This window comes from Lithobates pipiens, unplaced genomic scaffold, assembly GCF_037356315.1.
Source record: "Lithobates pipiens isolate NorthernLeopardFrog02 unplaced genomic scaffold, aLitPip1_a1.2 Scaffold_1, whole genome shotgun sequence".
Lineage (NCBI taxonomy): Eukaryota > Metazoa > Chordata > Amphibia > Anura > Ranidae > Lithobates > Lithobates pipiens.
The window spans coordinates 79,184,793-79,201,512 of record NW_027507685.1 but is presented as its reverse complement, the minus strand read 5'-3'; the positions used below and the strand labels follow the sequence as shown (position 1 = coordinate 79,201,512).

At 43.1% G+C, this 16,720-nt stretch overlaps 1 protein-coding gene across 1 annotated transcript in view; it reads left to right on the top strand.

Moving 5' to 3' along the window:
• The window catches only part of LOC143937430 (CCN family member 3-like), a 36,124-nt gene extending 19,913 nt beyond the window's left edge, over positions 1-16,211 (top strand). The window contains exons 3-4 of the mRNA XM_077460811.1: positions 11,091-11,290; positions 14,073-16,211. Coding sequence (XP_077316937.1) covers positions 11,091-11,290; positions 14,073-14,414 — 542 coding nt within the window. The 3' untranslated portion in view covers positions 14,415-16,211. The remainder of the gene's footprint in view (positions 1-11,090; positions 11,291-14,072) is intronic.
• Positions 16,212-16,720: the final 509 nt, after the last annotated feature.

Here is a 16,720-nt window from a genome sequence, read left to right as displayed (position 1 = left end):
CGCAACCATAGGACGTTCGTTGCGGATACGCACATCTGACGTTCGTGAGTGATAGTGAGGCTTGGCCCACGTTCTCTTTGATTACTATTGTTTGTGACGTCTAAGATGGCCGCTGACCCAAAGTGAGGCTTGGTTAAATATATGGTTATAAAAGGGGTGACGTCGCACGCCGCCCGTGCCCCTGGACGACGTAAATTATTACGAAACGCGTTGGGCGGTGCGAACGTGTCGACGTCACCCCAAGTCGTGTTCGTTCTTTGTGGACCAGGAAGGACGGGTTGGTCTTTGCGTAGGCGTGTATCCGGCCGGTGCACGTCTTTGTTTTTGAACCTGCTTTTAAAGTCTTTTATGTAAGTGTTTACGTTCGCTTTTTAAAAATTAAAGTCATTTGGTTTTACACTATCTGGAGCCTATGTTTTCCCTTATGTGACACCACGTCGTGTTGGGAGTGAGTAACAGCCATAACCCCATCGTGTGGAAGATTCGTGACCATCTGAGGAGGAGGCGCTATCCGGACACCCTTTTGACTGCTACTGCTTGTGGTGACCCTCTGTAACGGGGGGTCGTCTGGATCTGGTAAGGAGCTGATTCATTTATTTCGGTGATGGGATAAGCACACCACATCTTTGGAGAAGATTTTTTCGTGTATTTGCAATCCAGCCGTTTGGAACTTTTCTTTATTGCCGTACCTCATTTGAAATTTCTGTTTCACTGGTGTTCATTCAATATATGGACATTTATTTTTTATTTTTAATTTTATTTTCATTTTAATTTTTCATTTTTTGTTATATGACTGTATGGATATTACACAGAGTGTCTTTGAACACAGATTTAGTATTTTTTTGATAGGTCATTTATGCTTAATAGCAAATATATATTCTTTACATTCTTACCTTTATGGTTTAGGGGTTTATACACAGAGTCTGATACACATATATTGAGTTTGGGGAATTCACAATATTAATACACTAGATACTAAGACCCACAGTGCGGGTCTGATACTTTCATATACCCTAATCACATTGGGTATTTTGTGGTTAGCGCAGTTCTTTTCCTTTCTATTTCTGTTTGGTATATTTTTGGTATATATTTGAATTGCAGCTTCCGTTCAACACCATTTGCTTCTTTTTTCCCGTAGCGCAGTTTTTCCCCTCTTTTTCCTCTAACATATTTGGTATGGCTGCAAGAAAGTGAGACATTTTTGGATAAAAGTTTTTGAGATATACCAAAAAGTGACTGGAAAAGAATTAATTCCAGATGTAAAGGTAGCATTATTCTCTCTTACGACAGATACATTGGATAGTATGAAAAAATGGGATAATTCAACATATGACAACAGCAGCTAGAACAATAATAGCACGTAAATGGAAAGAAACAACTAGTCCAACAGTGTCAGAATGGATATGTGAAATGAACGAAATATGTTTAATGGAAAAACAAATAAGAGAAGAAGGTTATGCAAAAAGCCAGATACCAGCGGTGTGGAAACAATGGGAAGAGTTTTGGTTCTCAAACGGAATGGTAGAACATCTATAACTTAAAGCGGAGGTCCACCCTAAAGTGGACCTTCCGCTCATTGGAATCCTCCCCCCCTCCGGCGCCACAATTGGCACCTTTCAGGGGGGAGGGGGGTGCAGGTACCTGTACAGTACAGGTATCTGCATCAACTTCCGGGATAGCTCTCTGCGGAAAGGGGCATAGACTACGCCCCTTTCCAAAAGTCCCCTGCTGCCTGCTGGGAAACACACAGATCCCAGAGGCAGCGGGTCCATCCTTATTGTGCAGCGCGACTCGCGCATGCGCAGTAGGGAATCGGGAAATGAAGCCGAAAGGCTCCACTTCCTGATTCCCATACCCAAGATGGTGGTGGCAGCACCCGAGAGACGATCGAGAGATCGGCTTCGGGTGCCGACATCGTGGGCGCGCTGGGCGGGTAAGTGTCCTTATTTTAAAAGTCAGCAGCTGCAGTATTTGTAGCTGCTGGCTTTTAAAAAAAAAAACGGCGGAACTCCCGGCAGACTCCCGCTTTAAAGAAAGGGGGAGGGAGGAGGAGGGAGAGGAGAGGGGAAAGGAAGGAGAAAAGAGAAATAATGATAGGAGGGGGGAGAGGGGGAGGAGAGATTGGAGAGGAAGAGGAAAGCCTAAATAAAATTTTTTTTTTTTTTTTAGGCGATAAAAAATGAAGAGTATAATGTTTGTGTTTTATGTATGATGTTGTAAATGGACTTGTATGTATTATGGTTATTATAAAAATAATAAAGAGAAGATTTGAAACAACTAACAATAAATTATATTGTATAAATGATAATGATATTGCAATAAAAAATAATATATAACAAAAGATGACCTAATGACTGACTCGTATAACTCCGTAGTGTGTACTGGCGACTACATAGGTTTGAAGTGGTTTTCTGAATCTTTGACTTGACGTGACAGTTGCGTAAAAGACGAAATGAGTGAAATGTTTTGTGCTAATGTGAAGACACAAATTAGTGCTGCAACTGAGACTGTCAAATGAGATAACCTGTGGAAAAAAATAAAATAAAAATGAAATATGGCCAAACCATCTGGGGCACGCCGAGACGAATCGATGCATCATGGATGCCACTGGATTCGAATCGGAGCTCAATAGGTGACAGTGAAATGAAGAAAGAACTTGCCATGACAGAGGCATGAAACGGTCGTGTCGCAACTGCGATTGACAATGAAGCAGACTCTGGAGCATGTACTGAAATGTGGCCAAACAAACCTGGGGCGCACCGGAACGAAACGGTGCATGTTAGATGCGACTGGATTCGAACCGGAGCGTGGTACGTGACAGTGAAATTAAATTAACAACGTACGTCATGACAGAGGCATAGATCGACCAGCCGCAACTGCGACCAAATGACGAACCGGACTCTGGAGCATGCACTGAAATGAGGCCAGGCGAAAAAATACCCGGGGTACGTCAGAACGAATCAGCGCATAAGGATGCAAGCGGAACGGAGCGTGATACATGACCAGTTTCCCAGTCCTGACTGCTGAAAAGCATCCCCACAGCATAATGCTTCCACCACCATGTTTCACTGTGGGTATGGTGTTCTTTGGGTGATGTGATATGTTTGGGTTTAGTCTCATCAGACCAGAGCACCTTCCTCCATACATTTTGGGAGTCTCCCACATGCCTTTTCACAAACTCAAAACGTGCCATTTTGTTTTATGTTGAAAGTAATGGCTTTCTTCTGGCCACTCTGCCATAAAGCCCCACTTTATGGAGTGTTCGGCTTATTTTCGTCCTATGTACAGCTACTCCAGTCTCTTCTGTGGAACTCTGCAGCTCCTCCAGGGTTACCTTAGGTCTCTGCGCTGCCTCTCTGATTAATGCCCTCCTTGCCCGGTCTGTGAGTTTTCGTGTGTGGCCGTCTCTTGGCAGGTTTTCTGTTGTGCCATGTTCTTTCCATTTGGTTATGATAGATTTGATGGTGTTTCAAATGCCGCGTACACACGAGCGGACTGTATGGCATACTTAGTCCATTGAAACACATTTCAGCGGACAATCCGCTCGTGTGTGGGCTTCAGCGGACTTTTTCAGCGTGCAGTCCGGCGTACTAAGAATTTTGTTTTTTTCGAAATTCTGTCCGTCGTACTCGCATTTCGGCGGACAATCCGGCCGTGTGTATGCCAGTCCGCCGTACTTTTGAAATGAGCGGACTTTTCCCGCCCGGAGAAAAGTCCGCTCATTTCAAGCGGGTCTCCAGGTAGGCGGGGCCCGCGAAGGAGATGTCACTGGCCCCGCCGCCTGGTATGGACTTAAAGGGGAACCCCAACGCCGAAAAAAATCGGCGTGGGGGTCCCCCCCAAGTCCACAACAGACCCTTGTCCGAGCACGCTACCCGGCCGGCCAGGAAAGGGGGGCGAGCGAGCGCCCCCCCCTCCTGAGCCGTACCAGGCCGCATGCCCTCAACATGGAGGGTGCCTTGGGGGAAGGGGGGGCCTCGCACCTTGTCCCCATGTTGATGAGGACAAGGGCCTCTTCCCGACAACCCTGGCCGTTGCTTGTCGGGGTCTGCGGGCGGGGGGCTCATCGGAATCCGGGAGCCCCCTTTAATAAGGGGGCCCCCGGATACCGGCCCCCCACCCTATGTGAATGTGTATGGAGTACAATGTACCCCTACCCATTCACCTGTAAAATAAAAGTACAAAAAAAACACAACACACGAGATAAAATACTTTATTGCACAGCTCCGGGGGTCTTCCGTCTTCGGGGGTCTTCTCGCCAGACTCCTCCGCTATCTTCTTGTAGCTCTTTTGCTAGCGGAGGAGTCCGGCTTTCTTCCTCGCCGCCCGCCTCTTCTCCCGACTTCGGGGGTCTTGTCCCCCTCTTCGGTTCTTCTGCCGGGCCACCGCGCCTTCTTATAGCTCTTTTACAGGCGGTGGCCCGGTCTTCTGTCGCCGCTGCCGCCTTCCGTTCTTCTTCTTCTTCTCCTGGAGATGTTGACTCGACGCTCTCTCCGGCCACAATGCCAGGGATGCGCTGCGCGGCCACTTATATAGGGACAAGGGGCGGTGTCACATGGCTTTATGTCACATGGGTTGGTCACAGACGGCTACCTGTGTACGCGGCTTTACTTGTTTAGAGAGTTCCTAGGTCTTCTTGGCAGTGTTTTGTTAGTGGTGCCTCTTGTTTAGGTGTTGCAGCCTCTGGGGCCTTTCAAAAAGGTGTGTATATGTAATGACAGGTCATGTGACACTTAGATTGCACACAGGTGGACATCATTTCACTAATTATGTGACTTGTGAAGGTATTTGGTTGCACCGGAGCTTTTTATGGGCTTCATAACAAGGGGGGTGAATACATACGCACATGCCAATTATCAGTTTTTTATTTCTGAAAAATAGTTTTAAGTATATATTTTTTCTAATTTTACTTCCCCAACTTAGACTAATGTGTTCTGATCCATCACATATAATTCAGATTAAAAAAAACATTGAACTAAAGGCTGTAATGTAACAAAATAGGTAAAAGGCAGGATTACATTCTGCTTATAGAATAATTTCAGAAACCATGTTGGGGAGTTGATGATTAATTATGCTGAACAGTACAGAAATCCTACACAGAAGCAGTGTGACTTGAAATAGATCTTCAACAACATTACAGCTTGTTTCATACATTTCACCCTAAGCTGCTCTTAAAGAGGAACTGTAGTCTGCTCACATAATTTGTAATAAAAACATCTTTGCCATTCTGAAGCTTCCCTCCAACCACTTTGCATATTATTTTATATATACTGTGTTTCTGTACTTGCCAAATATACTGCAGATATCTCTCTGCACTGAGTCTAGCTGCAACCATTTTAACTGTGGGCAGCTGAAGCTGCTGCCTGTTCACTTCCTGGATTTACACAGACACACCTCTAGCTCTGCAGCTCTCATTGGCCCTCTTATGATTCATCCTCCCTCCCTTCCTGGCAAACTCTCATGAGAGAGAGAGAGAGAGAGCTGTGTATGATCTCATAAGCCTAGGCTTTTTACCAGAAAGTGGGCTGTATAAAGTATTTACTGGCAGGAAAAAATGTATTACTATCCAAAGTTAAAACAACAAGGGCAGAAGATTTAATAGATTTAAAAGTTCTGCATTAACCCCTTCACGCCGACCTTACGCCAGCGGTTGGCTTTTTAGTGATGACAACTGATGCGGGTAAAAGCCTCTTGGCTGTTATCATAAAAGGAGCTGGGATGTCCCCCTCTCCTGCCACCTCCCATCCCACCGGGAGGCCCAAGCCACCATTCGGCGCATCTGTCACCTAGGCTGAGACCTGAAAAAAGTTGGATTAGGCTTTGATTGGGTCTCCAATGTAAAATCCCAGAAGCAATGTCACAACGTCACTTCTGGTTTACTTGGCTACCAATTGCGCCGCTTTAAAAAAAACATTACAGTATTCAGAATCGCTGATTTTAAGCTTTAAGGGCAAAGGAGGGATTTGGGGTCTTTTAGACCCCCGTTCCCTCCATAAAGAGCAGTACCATCCCCTGTGACAGCAATAAAAGTGATCAGATTTTTTTTTAAAGGGACAATGTAAATAAATGAGAATTTTTTTTTTTTAAAGTGCCCCGCATGCTCACGCAGCTAATAAAACGCATTTATAAGTCGTTCCTGCAAATGTAAACGGGGATCAAATCACACATGTGAGGTATCACCACGATCGTCAGAGTGAGAGCAATCATTCTCGTAAAAGACCTTCTCTGTTACTCTAACTTGGTAACCGTTACATTTTTTTTAAATCGTCGCCTTTGGAGATTTTTAGGAACCATAGTTTGTCGCCATTCCATGAGTGTGCGCAATTTCAAAGAATAACATGTTAGGTATCTAATTACTCGGCGTAACATCATCTTTCACATTATACCAAAAATTGGGCTAACTTTACTGTTTCGTTTTTTTCTAATTCATGAAAGTGTCTTTCTTCCCCAAAAATTGTGTCTGAAAGACTGCTGCATTTTTTACTCTAGAGTCTCTGCTAAAAAAAAAAAAAATTTAGTATATATAATGTTTGGGGGTTCTAAGTAATTTCTAGCAAAAAATACGGATTTTAACTTGTAAGCAACAAATGTCAGAAATAGGCTTAGGCATGAATGGGGTTAGGTAGCCCTGCAACAGAGCGAAACCAGACCCTGAACACTAGTTAACTGAATTGCACCCTGATGCATTAAAGCCAAGTTCACACAGGGGGCAAAGAGCTGGTAAAAACAGCTTTGTGGTGAAGCAAATTTAACTTGGCATGTTGTGCATGGCAGATAGTGCTGCTTGCCAAATACACCCAATAAAGTTAACAGGATCATACCATGACAAGAATAGTGCCAACTGAGCACCTGCAAATTGCTGCTTTGCCTCAGAACTTCCAGCAATAAGGACAGTGAGCAGTACAGAGGTGACAGCCCCAAATCTCAGAGACTAGCTGTCAGAAACTGCAGTGCCTTGGATCTCACACTGCAGATATCCAGCTAAGAGGTGCCTAGGCACAATCACATACCAGGAACTACTATTTTCAGGAGAAATTCTACACAAAACATAGCGATTTCAAGGTACTGCATAGGCACAAAAAAAAGTAACTATAAAGTGTATATTTTTAAAATATTAAAATAATAAACAGGATTATACTTACCTGCTCTGTACAATGGTATGGCAAAGAGCGGCCCCAAACCTCCTCTTCTAGGGTCCCCCAGATCTTGGCTTCTCCTTTTCTGTTTTTGCCCCCATAGCAAGTCACTTTCTATGGGGCAGACGTGTGGGCTTGCTCCTGAGCCAGGCTGTGTGTGTCCATAGACACATGCAACATGGCTTAGCCCTGCCCCCTGTTCTCTCCTCACAGGATTTGACTGACAGCAACAGGAGACAATGGCTCCCGCTGTTCTCAGCAAAACCTGTGAGACCAGGAAGAGAGGGAGGGAAGACCTGTAGTCAGCGCTGGATCAATACAGGAGTCAGGTAAGCGTTAGGGAGCGAGAGAGGAAATCCACAGTGCAAGTTTTTATACCGTAATGCAGAGAATGCATTAAGGTAAAGGAAAAAAACGTTTGACTTTGGAACCACTTTAACCACTTCAGCTTTAGAAGATTTACCCCCTTCCTTTTTTTTTTTTTTTTTTTTGCGACGCGTACCCAAATAAAATTGATGTCCTTTTTTTCCCCATCAAATAGAGCTTCCTTTTGGTGGTATTTGATCACCTCTGTGGTTTTTATTTTTGCGCTATAAAAAAGAATAACAATTTTGAAAAAAAAAAAACTATATTTTTTACTTTTTGCTATAAAACCATATCCAATAAAAAAATTAAAAAACAAAAACAAAATTTCTTCATCTACTTAGGCCAATATGCATTCTGCTACATATTTCTGGTTAAAAAAATCCAAATAAGTGTACATTAATTGGTTTGTGCAAAAGTTATAGCATCTACTAACTATATTTATATATTTATGGAATATATATGTTCCGCTAATAAATATTTTAATAAATTAATAAATTCCATTCCATAAATATATTTATGGAATTTTTATTTATTTATTGTTTTCTACTAGAAATGTTGGCTTTTTTCTACTAGTAATCATCGACTTTTAGTGGGACTGCGATATTGTGGCGGACAAAGTGGACACTGACATTTTTTTGGGAACCAGTGACATTATTACAGTGACAGTGCTAAAAATATGCACTGTCACTATACTGATGACACTTCTTAGGAAGGGGTTAACATCAGAGGCAATCAAAGTGCTAAATGTGTGCCTAGCTGGTGTTTCAGTGTAGTGGGGGAGGTACTTTTACTAGTGGAAGGTATGGATTGGTGTTTCTACTTTACAGGAACACGGGATCTATGCCTTCTTTACTGACAGAATGGCAATCTGCCTTGTTTTACATATGTACAGAATGATCAGAGGCTGCTGGCAGACATCGGGTGTAAATTTACAATGGGAGCCAGCCGCTGGCAGCACACACTCTCGCCCCAAAACCCAGAAGTGCAGAATTATGTGTATATACCTGATCCTGCACAGCCCAACTGCCCTGTAGCAGTAAAACTTCTATGGGGAGAAGGGATACCACCGCTTCAGGCAGGTCCACCAGAACAAAAGCTTCTCCTCTAGAAATAAAAAGCCCCAGGTACTGGCAAATGCGTGTAGAAAACTACAAAGAAAATTTCTTGTGCCTTTGAAAAAATCGGGATCACACTGTACAAGACACAGCAAAGCGATACAGAAAAGAAGTGATGCGTTTCACACTACAGAAAGTGCTTACTCAAACCTATGAGTAAGCACTTTCTGTAGTGTGAAACACGTCAACTCTTTTCTGTAGCAATTTGCTGTGGCTTGTACAGTGTGATCCAGATTTTTCAATAAAAGGCAGAAGAAATTTTCTTTGGAGTGTGGCTGTCTAGAGTTTTTCATTTATCTTCAAGACTTCTATAGGACGGTCAGGTCCAATGCTGCATCTGTCCCCCGGTGTCTCTATATTGAAAACCGAGCGATCGAATATCGCCAATGACTCGGTTCTCACAGCTCTCTGAGCAGAGAGCTGCAGACAGTCATTTAGAAGCTCTCCTCTGCTCCTCCATGCTCACTGGAGCGCTGAGTAGGCTTGTGCAATTTGTTTCGTAACGAATCGAAATTCGGCCGAATTTTGCATCTTTCGGACATTCGGATGCATCCGAATGTCCGAATAAAAAAATAACAAATTACAACGAATACGAAAGAAATACAACGAATGAATTCGAATGAATTCGACATGATTTGAAATTATTTCAACCGCATTCGAAATTATTTCAACATGATTCGACATTATTTCAACTGCATTCGAAATGATTTCAACATGATTCAACATTATTTCAACCGCATTCGAAAATATTTTGTAACCCGAATTTAGGGCCATGTATCTCGGGGTCACTTGGTGGTAGACACTTCAAATGGATATGTTGTAGTGCTAGTATTATTGTGTTTGCATACCAAATTTGGGGTTTCTAGCTATAAGTGACCCCGAGATATGTGGCCCCAAAATCGGGTCGCAAAATGTTATTAGTTATTAGAGCAGAGAATGTCATTTTGCGACCCGATTTTGGGGCCACATATCTCGGGGTCACTTATAGCTAGAAACCCCAAATTTGGTATGCAAACACAATGGTACTAGCACTACAACACTACAACATATCCAAATTTGGAGTTTCTAGCACCAAGTGACCCCGAGATACATGGCTCTAAAGTCGGGTCACAAAATATTTTTGAATGCGGTTGAAATAATGTTGAATCATGTTGAAATAATTTTGAATGCATTTGAAATTATTTCAACATGATTCGACATTATTTCAACTGCATTCGAAATGATTTCAACATGATTCAACATTATTCCAACCGCATTCGAAAATATTTTGTGACCCAACTTTAGGGCCATGTATCTCGGGGTCACTTGGTGCTAGACACTTCAAATTTGGATATGTTGTAGAGCTAGTACCATTGTGTTTGCATACCAAATTTGGGGTTTCTAGCTATAAATGATCCTGAGATATGTGGCCCCAAAATCGGGTCGCAAAATGTCATTCTCTGCTCTATTAACTAATAACATTTTGCGACCTAATTTTGGGGCCACATATCTCGGGGTCACTTATAGCTAGAAACCCCAATTTGGTATGCAAACACAATAGTACTAGCACTACAACATATCCAAATTTGGAGTTTCTAGCACCAAGTGACCCCGAGATACATGGCTCTAAAATCGGGTCACAAAATATTTTCGAATGTGGTTGAAATAATGTCGAATCATGTTGAAATCATTTCGAATCCGGTAGAAATATTTTCGAATTTCGTTGAAATATTTTCGAATGTGGCCGATTTTTCGAATTCGGTAGAAAACTAAACGAAATCCGAAAACGAATTTAAGGAAGTTAACGAATATAACTAAACGAAATGAATGAATTAACGAATTAAAACGAAACGAAACTAAACTAATTTTTTCCTTTTGCACATGTCTAGCGCTGAGCTGTGGAGGGGCTCCCTGAGAGGCTGAGGCGGTTATCAGTCCAGGCACCTGGTGGATCCAAGCTCCCACTGTCGGGATGAAACAGTGGACTGATTTCTGTGACATCAGCAGAGACAGACTTCAGTCCGCTCTCTGCTGAAAACGGGTCACAGGAGTGCAAAAACGAATTTCACTCCTGTGATCCACAGGAGAAGCCCAGCCAAACGAGCTCAGGCTGGACTTCTCCTTTAAGATCAGGTCCATTTTAACAGCTGTCGAGCTAAGATATCAGCCACACTGTGTTTTTGAAGAGCCAAGTGACTCCTTGACTTTCATTGTCAGATGGAGGAGTAAAGCTCAACCACTGTGTAGCACTGCACATTAGAGCCGTGTATGTGGGTTTTTATAATACTAAGAAGAAAAGAGGGAAGAGGAGCCTGCTACATCTGGCAATAACTCAGGTAGACCATCAAATTACATAGCTGTAGTTAAATGTAAATCTGAACTAGCTGTGGCCAGTTTAAAAAAGGTTGAATTTTCAGGGATCACTATGGGTTAATGCACTCTGCACATTCTTGTTCATCCTATGTAGCTCCTTGTCATTGTTCTGTGTCCACAGATCTAGAAGAAGATTCTGCCCCAATGTTGGACTCACCTACCTGTAAACCTGCCACTGAGTGGACCCCCTGTTCGAAAACATGTGGATTTGGGAACTCCATACGTATAACTTATGAAGAAGAGACCTGTGTTCCAAAGGCTGAGCGGAGGCTGTGTATGATCAGACCCTGCAAGGGCCAATATACCAGAGCCAATTACACGGTAAGAAGTGGAAATGTTATAGAGTGTAGACATTTTTGCACCCAGAAAGTCTGCTGTAGGGTCCTGCAGGCCTCTAAACATTGTTCCTTCATTTTACCTCCTTGAAGAAGGAGATCCTGTAGCCTCCCCACACACAGAGGGTATCCACTTACATGGAGAGGCTCCAATTCACTCAAAAATAGTTGACTTCACTTGCCAAAAGATATAGTAGAGAAATTTACCATTACAAAATGTAGCTGGGTCTTACTGGATTGTGTAGCTCTTCAGCGGTCAAAAATCGAAAAATGTTGTTGATGATACAATGTGATTCACAGCTGAATAAGTATGACCCATTTAAGACTTTAAAGCCGAATTCCAGCCAAAATGGAATCTTGTCTAATAGTGTAGAAAAGGGTTAGAACCTCTGTCAGATTTGTATTGCTTTGGCCAGCAATGTGCTTCATCAGTCGCTTGGTTAAAGAACCATATACATTGTATCGTCAATCCAATCCATTGCTTTTGTTTCCAATTGTAGTGCTCCCCCTAGAGAGCCACTGGTAGTTTAGGCCTATTTCCTCCCCTTTGTTTTATTAAGGAACAATAAATTAGGATGGGAATAGAGAGCTTGGGATACTCTGGAACTGTAGAGCTTGAACAGATTGAGGGCTACTAACTTTTTGACTGCACTTGTCCACTCCTTGACAGAGGGCTTCAGCTGCACCTGTACAACACCCCACAGTACTGCAACATTACTTAGCTGAACTGGCACACTTTAGGCTGTATTTCTTTCAGCAAATGTCCCTCAGAATCTCTATGCTAACATGATCTGTCTTCTTCTCAAAGACTAAATTACCACACAGTCCCTCTTGCAGCACTGGGGTCTTGTACTCACTCAACCACAGGATTTTCGGTTGCCTCCTTCTAACAGCCACCAGGTTCTTTCCTTGTGGGGGAGATGCAGACTTTCTTGGACTCTCTCCCATAGCTTCCTTCCCAGCTCTTCTCCCGTGAGCTCTCTTCTGACCCCTTGGATAGGCCCAACAGCTAAGCCTAACCCCTTGTCTTTCTCTGGCTCCTCTGCTGGCTTCTGCCCAGGATGTCAAGCCCTCTCAGCAGGGGTCCCCTCCAGGCTAGAATCTGGAACTCTGCCTCACTACTCAGGTGCTTCTCTATTTATGGGCTCTTCGCCCTCCTTCTGGGCACACCTCAGCAAAGCTACAGTGGTGAGTCTACAGTAAGAGCTCTGCAAGTCTACAGCATGACAATTCAGCCACAGTGCCCCCTGTGGTTGGATGACTATTGCACAACATAACTGAATCAGAACTTGCAGCAGAATGTTTGCCAAAAAAAGCTGATCTAAAGTCATGCAATGCGGACTTTCTGCAATTGTGCAACAAACTTGTGAAGCCTGGCAAGTCTAGCAATAGCTTAGCAAGTCATTTTCAAACTTGCAACATAATTTCTTGCCTGCTGGAATCCTTAGACCATGATGAAGGGGGGCGAGCTTTGGCCTGCAATAACATGTTGTATTTATTTCATGGTCTCCCTCCTGAATTTAAATTGTTATAAATGTGTATCTGGACTAATAACTGGTGGTGTAGCAGTTCAGTATCAGATAGATTTGTGGGAAAACTTTGCTATGTAGAAGTTACCACACTGAAATCAACAAGACACATTGTATAAACACCACTGCACAACTGTTGGATAACGATTCCAGTAGGATAACCCCAGCTCTATCTATCTACCCCCCTAGGCATTTTTTTCAATGACAATGTAGTTGATTTACTAAAACTGGCAAATTTTGGGGCAGCTGTGCATGGTAACCAGTCAGCTTCTAACTTCAGCTTGTTCAATTAGGCTGGATTAACACCTATGCATTTTTTGTGCTTTTTTCATTTTGCAGATTTGCACAACAGTCCATTTAACATGGTTTCCTATGGAACATGTCCTGTAGTGCAAATCTGCAAAATGCAAAAAGCACTAAAAATGCATAGGTGTGAATCTAGCCTTAGACCCCTTTCACACTGGGGCGTTTTGCAGGCGCTATAGCGTTAAAAATTGCACCTACAAAACACCCTAAAACAGCTGCTCCATGCACTCCAGTGTGAAAACTTGAGGGCTTTCACACTGGAGCGATGCGCTGGCAGGGCATCAGAAAAAGTCCTGCCAGCAGCTTCTTTGGAGCGGTGAACTCACCACTCCTCCACTGCTGCTCCCCATTGAAATCAATGGGGCAGCGCTGCGACACTGCCGGCAAAGCGATGCTCGGGGGGGGGGGTTAAAACCGCTAGCGGGGGGTTAAAACCACCCCACTAGTGGCCGAAAAGCGCCACTAAAACAACAGTAAATCAGCGCCAAAAATAGTGTCACTTTAACGCCGATGCCCTAGGCGGCGCAGTTTGAAAGGGCTCTTAAACTTTGACAAAAAAAAAAAACGAAAGCTGATTGGCTTCTTTGCAGAACTGCACCAGATTTTGTACTCTCTAGTTTTAATAAATCAACCCCAATATGTCTTTATGCCTTTTGGTAATTAGTCAGTACTGTTAGTTGTTTATATTTAGTGATTTTAATAAAGTTCCCAATTTTGAAGCAGCATCCAGTTTATTGAACTGGGATTCTTGAAATTGCAATTATAATTGAATTTTAATAACTAGTGTAATGCCTTATATATAGTAAAAGAAATGGTTAGGGTTTCATGTAATTAACAGCAGGGGCCACATCTTGGGTGGGGTCATGGCATCTCCTTCATGGCTTGGGAAATCCTAATAATGTGCACTAAATATCATCTTCGTCTCTCCTACAGGTCCTGAAGCCCAGTAATGCCTGTAGTCGAGTCCTGCGCTGGTCCCAGCCTTTGCACATTCGTTTTCGTGACTGCCTGTCAAGCATTCCTCTACTCCCTCGATTCTGCGGCCATTGCTCCGATGGGCGACTCTGCAGCCCTTCAGTCACTGAAACGCGTCCAGTGGCATTTCAGTGCACTCACCTTGATAGAAGAGTCATCCGCCAAGTGATGTGGGTGCGGCGGTGCACCTGTGGGGGAAAGGGATCGAAAAAGGGCAAAGGGAAGAAAAAAATTAAGGAGAGACCTATGGCGTTGGGAAAGGAGGATACAGAAGAAATTGAAGAGGTGGAGGAAATATAAAGCTGCATCTGCTTGACCTGAGAAGGAAATGAGTACAGCTTAAAATGGATATAGGGATAAATATGGACCAAACATGAAAATGTAGAAAGTGACTGATGATTAAACTTACAGCCTATTTGTCTTTTAAAATGATAAATATATATAGATTAAATGTGTTGTTTGAATGGGATCTGTCACTTTGGCCTTTCGGGTGTAAGGGATGGTTCCCACTGCAGCGATGCAGGAAAGCTGCAAATGCACTGCGGGTTCCAGCATCGTATGTCTCCCGGCAACAGTTCACACTGCCCTATGCGAACTGCTGGGAGTGTCAGCTAAAAGTTGATGACACTCCCAAATCAGTTCGTATATCGCAATGCGATCTGCAAACTCGGACAGGAATCGGATCGCATAGTGTGAACACCCATGCGATCCGATTCTGCTGCAGACCAAAAAAGGGTCCTGTTCAAATTTGCTCCAAATGCGATGCGAATTCAGCCATACTATCTGTATGGCTGAAATCGCATCACACAGAGATTGCATGTGATTTACACTGCAGTGCGGTGCGAATCACATCCAATCTTGGATATCACAGCACACTGCCTAAGGGCCGATTCGCACCACAGATACGCAGTCCAGATGGGTTCTGAATGCATTTCTATATGCACATTTTTACTACATTCCGGTCCTTTTTTTATGTATTTTTGATGTAGTTTTAATGCATTTCCACAAAGTTCCTGTTTTGTTTTTTTGTTTTGCTGTAATGCATTTTTGATGCGTTCCAGTGTATTTTTGATATGTTTTGTCGCATTCCAGTACAGTTCTGCGTAGAACTTTTTTTTTTCAGTGTTATTTTATTTCTGCATCTAAAATGCATAGACAATAGATTATATGGGTTCCAGTGGCATAGTTCACACCAGTGTGGTCAGTTCCAGATTTTTTTCTGCACAGAACTTTAGGCGGTTTTCCCCGCATACAATTCGCATAGCAGGAGAATGTTACTGGCTTTCTGTGGAGCCAATTCACGTGTCTCTGGGGCGGCTGCAGAGCGCACAGCACAGAAACTCTGTGTCTTTGGTTCAGTTTCAGGACCGAATTCAGGCAAATATTCTGCCCTGATTCATCCCTGAAATGGAGAGCGGCCGGTTTAGGAGTGAACCGAGCCTGACTGGAACGTTGCAAAACGCATCAAAAATGCACCAGAATGCATTACATTGAAAAGAAAAACAGGAAACCTCGGAATAAAAAGAAAAAACAAGAGAGGGAGAATGCATTGAAAAAAGCATTAAAAATGCACATGCATAAACGCATCTGGAGTGAGTTTTTGTGGTGTGAACTGTAGCAAAAACGCATCCAAAACACATCCGGAGTGCGTTTTTGTGGTGTGAACCGGCCCTTAAAGTGGTTGTAAACCCTTACAAACCACTTTGACCTACAGGTAAGCCTAGATTATATCTAGAAATATCTCCTAAACCTATACGGTTTAGGAGATATTTGCCCGAAGACAGGCACCACTGTCTACGGCGCATGCGAACTCTTTCCTTGTTCCATCAGAAAGACGAGAAAAAAGCTCGGAGCTGTAGTTTGGTGCTGATCAATATTGCCTTGCACAGGCTTAGCTATGCCATATGGAAAATATGTCTTCTGAAGGCAGGGAGGTCTCCCAAACTGAACCCCAGACTACGCTGTCACTCCACAGATCTAGGCCTGATCAGTTGCAGATTGGTATAATAGTTGTGCAGTTTTTATTTGCTTTTTGTTGGAACTCTTGCATGTTCTGAGTATTTTACATTATGAATTAAATAAAATCCATCACATGTTTCCACTCTTCTGGTAAATTCATTTACATGGATAATGAAATAAAGATGACAGCAGCAGTGGGTGATGGGAAATGAGCAACGTGGAGGGCACCGACAGCATTCATGTCATCATGAAAGCTCACCACAAACGTTACAATCTGACCGTGCAATCTCCTTCAGATCAACCAATACCTGTGTAGTACAATGGCCTGCCTTATCGCATACAATTGATTGGATAGTTCCAGTAGGTTCTCCATAGTGTTTGTAATTCTGACGATTATACAAAGAATGAAAGGTCGGATTGTATGGTGCGTTCACACGATCCGAAAATCATACGAAAAAAATACGGCTTTCGATGCGATCGTACGATAAATGGATCGTTAGTACAGAGCTTTTGAGAACCGATCACCACAGTTCATCCGATATTATCTGGTGGGACAAGCACAACATTTTTTCAGGTATGATACCAGATCGTATGATTTTAGTTGTCGTCTGAAAACACAATACAAATACACTACAACACATGACATC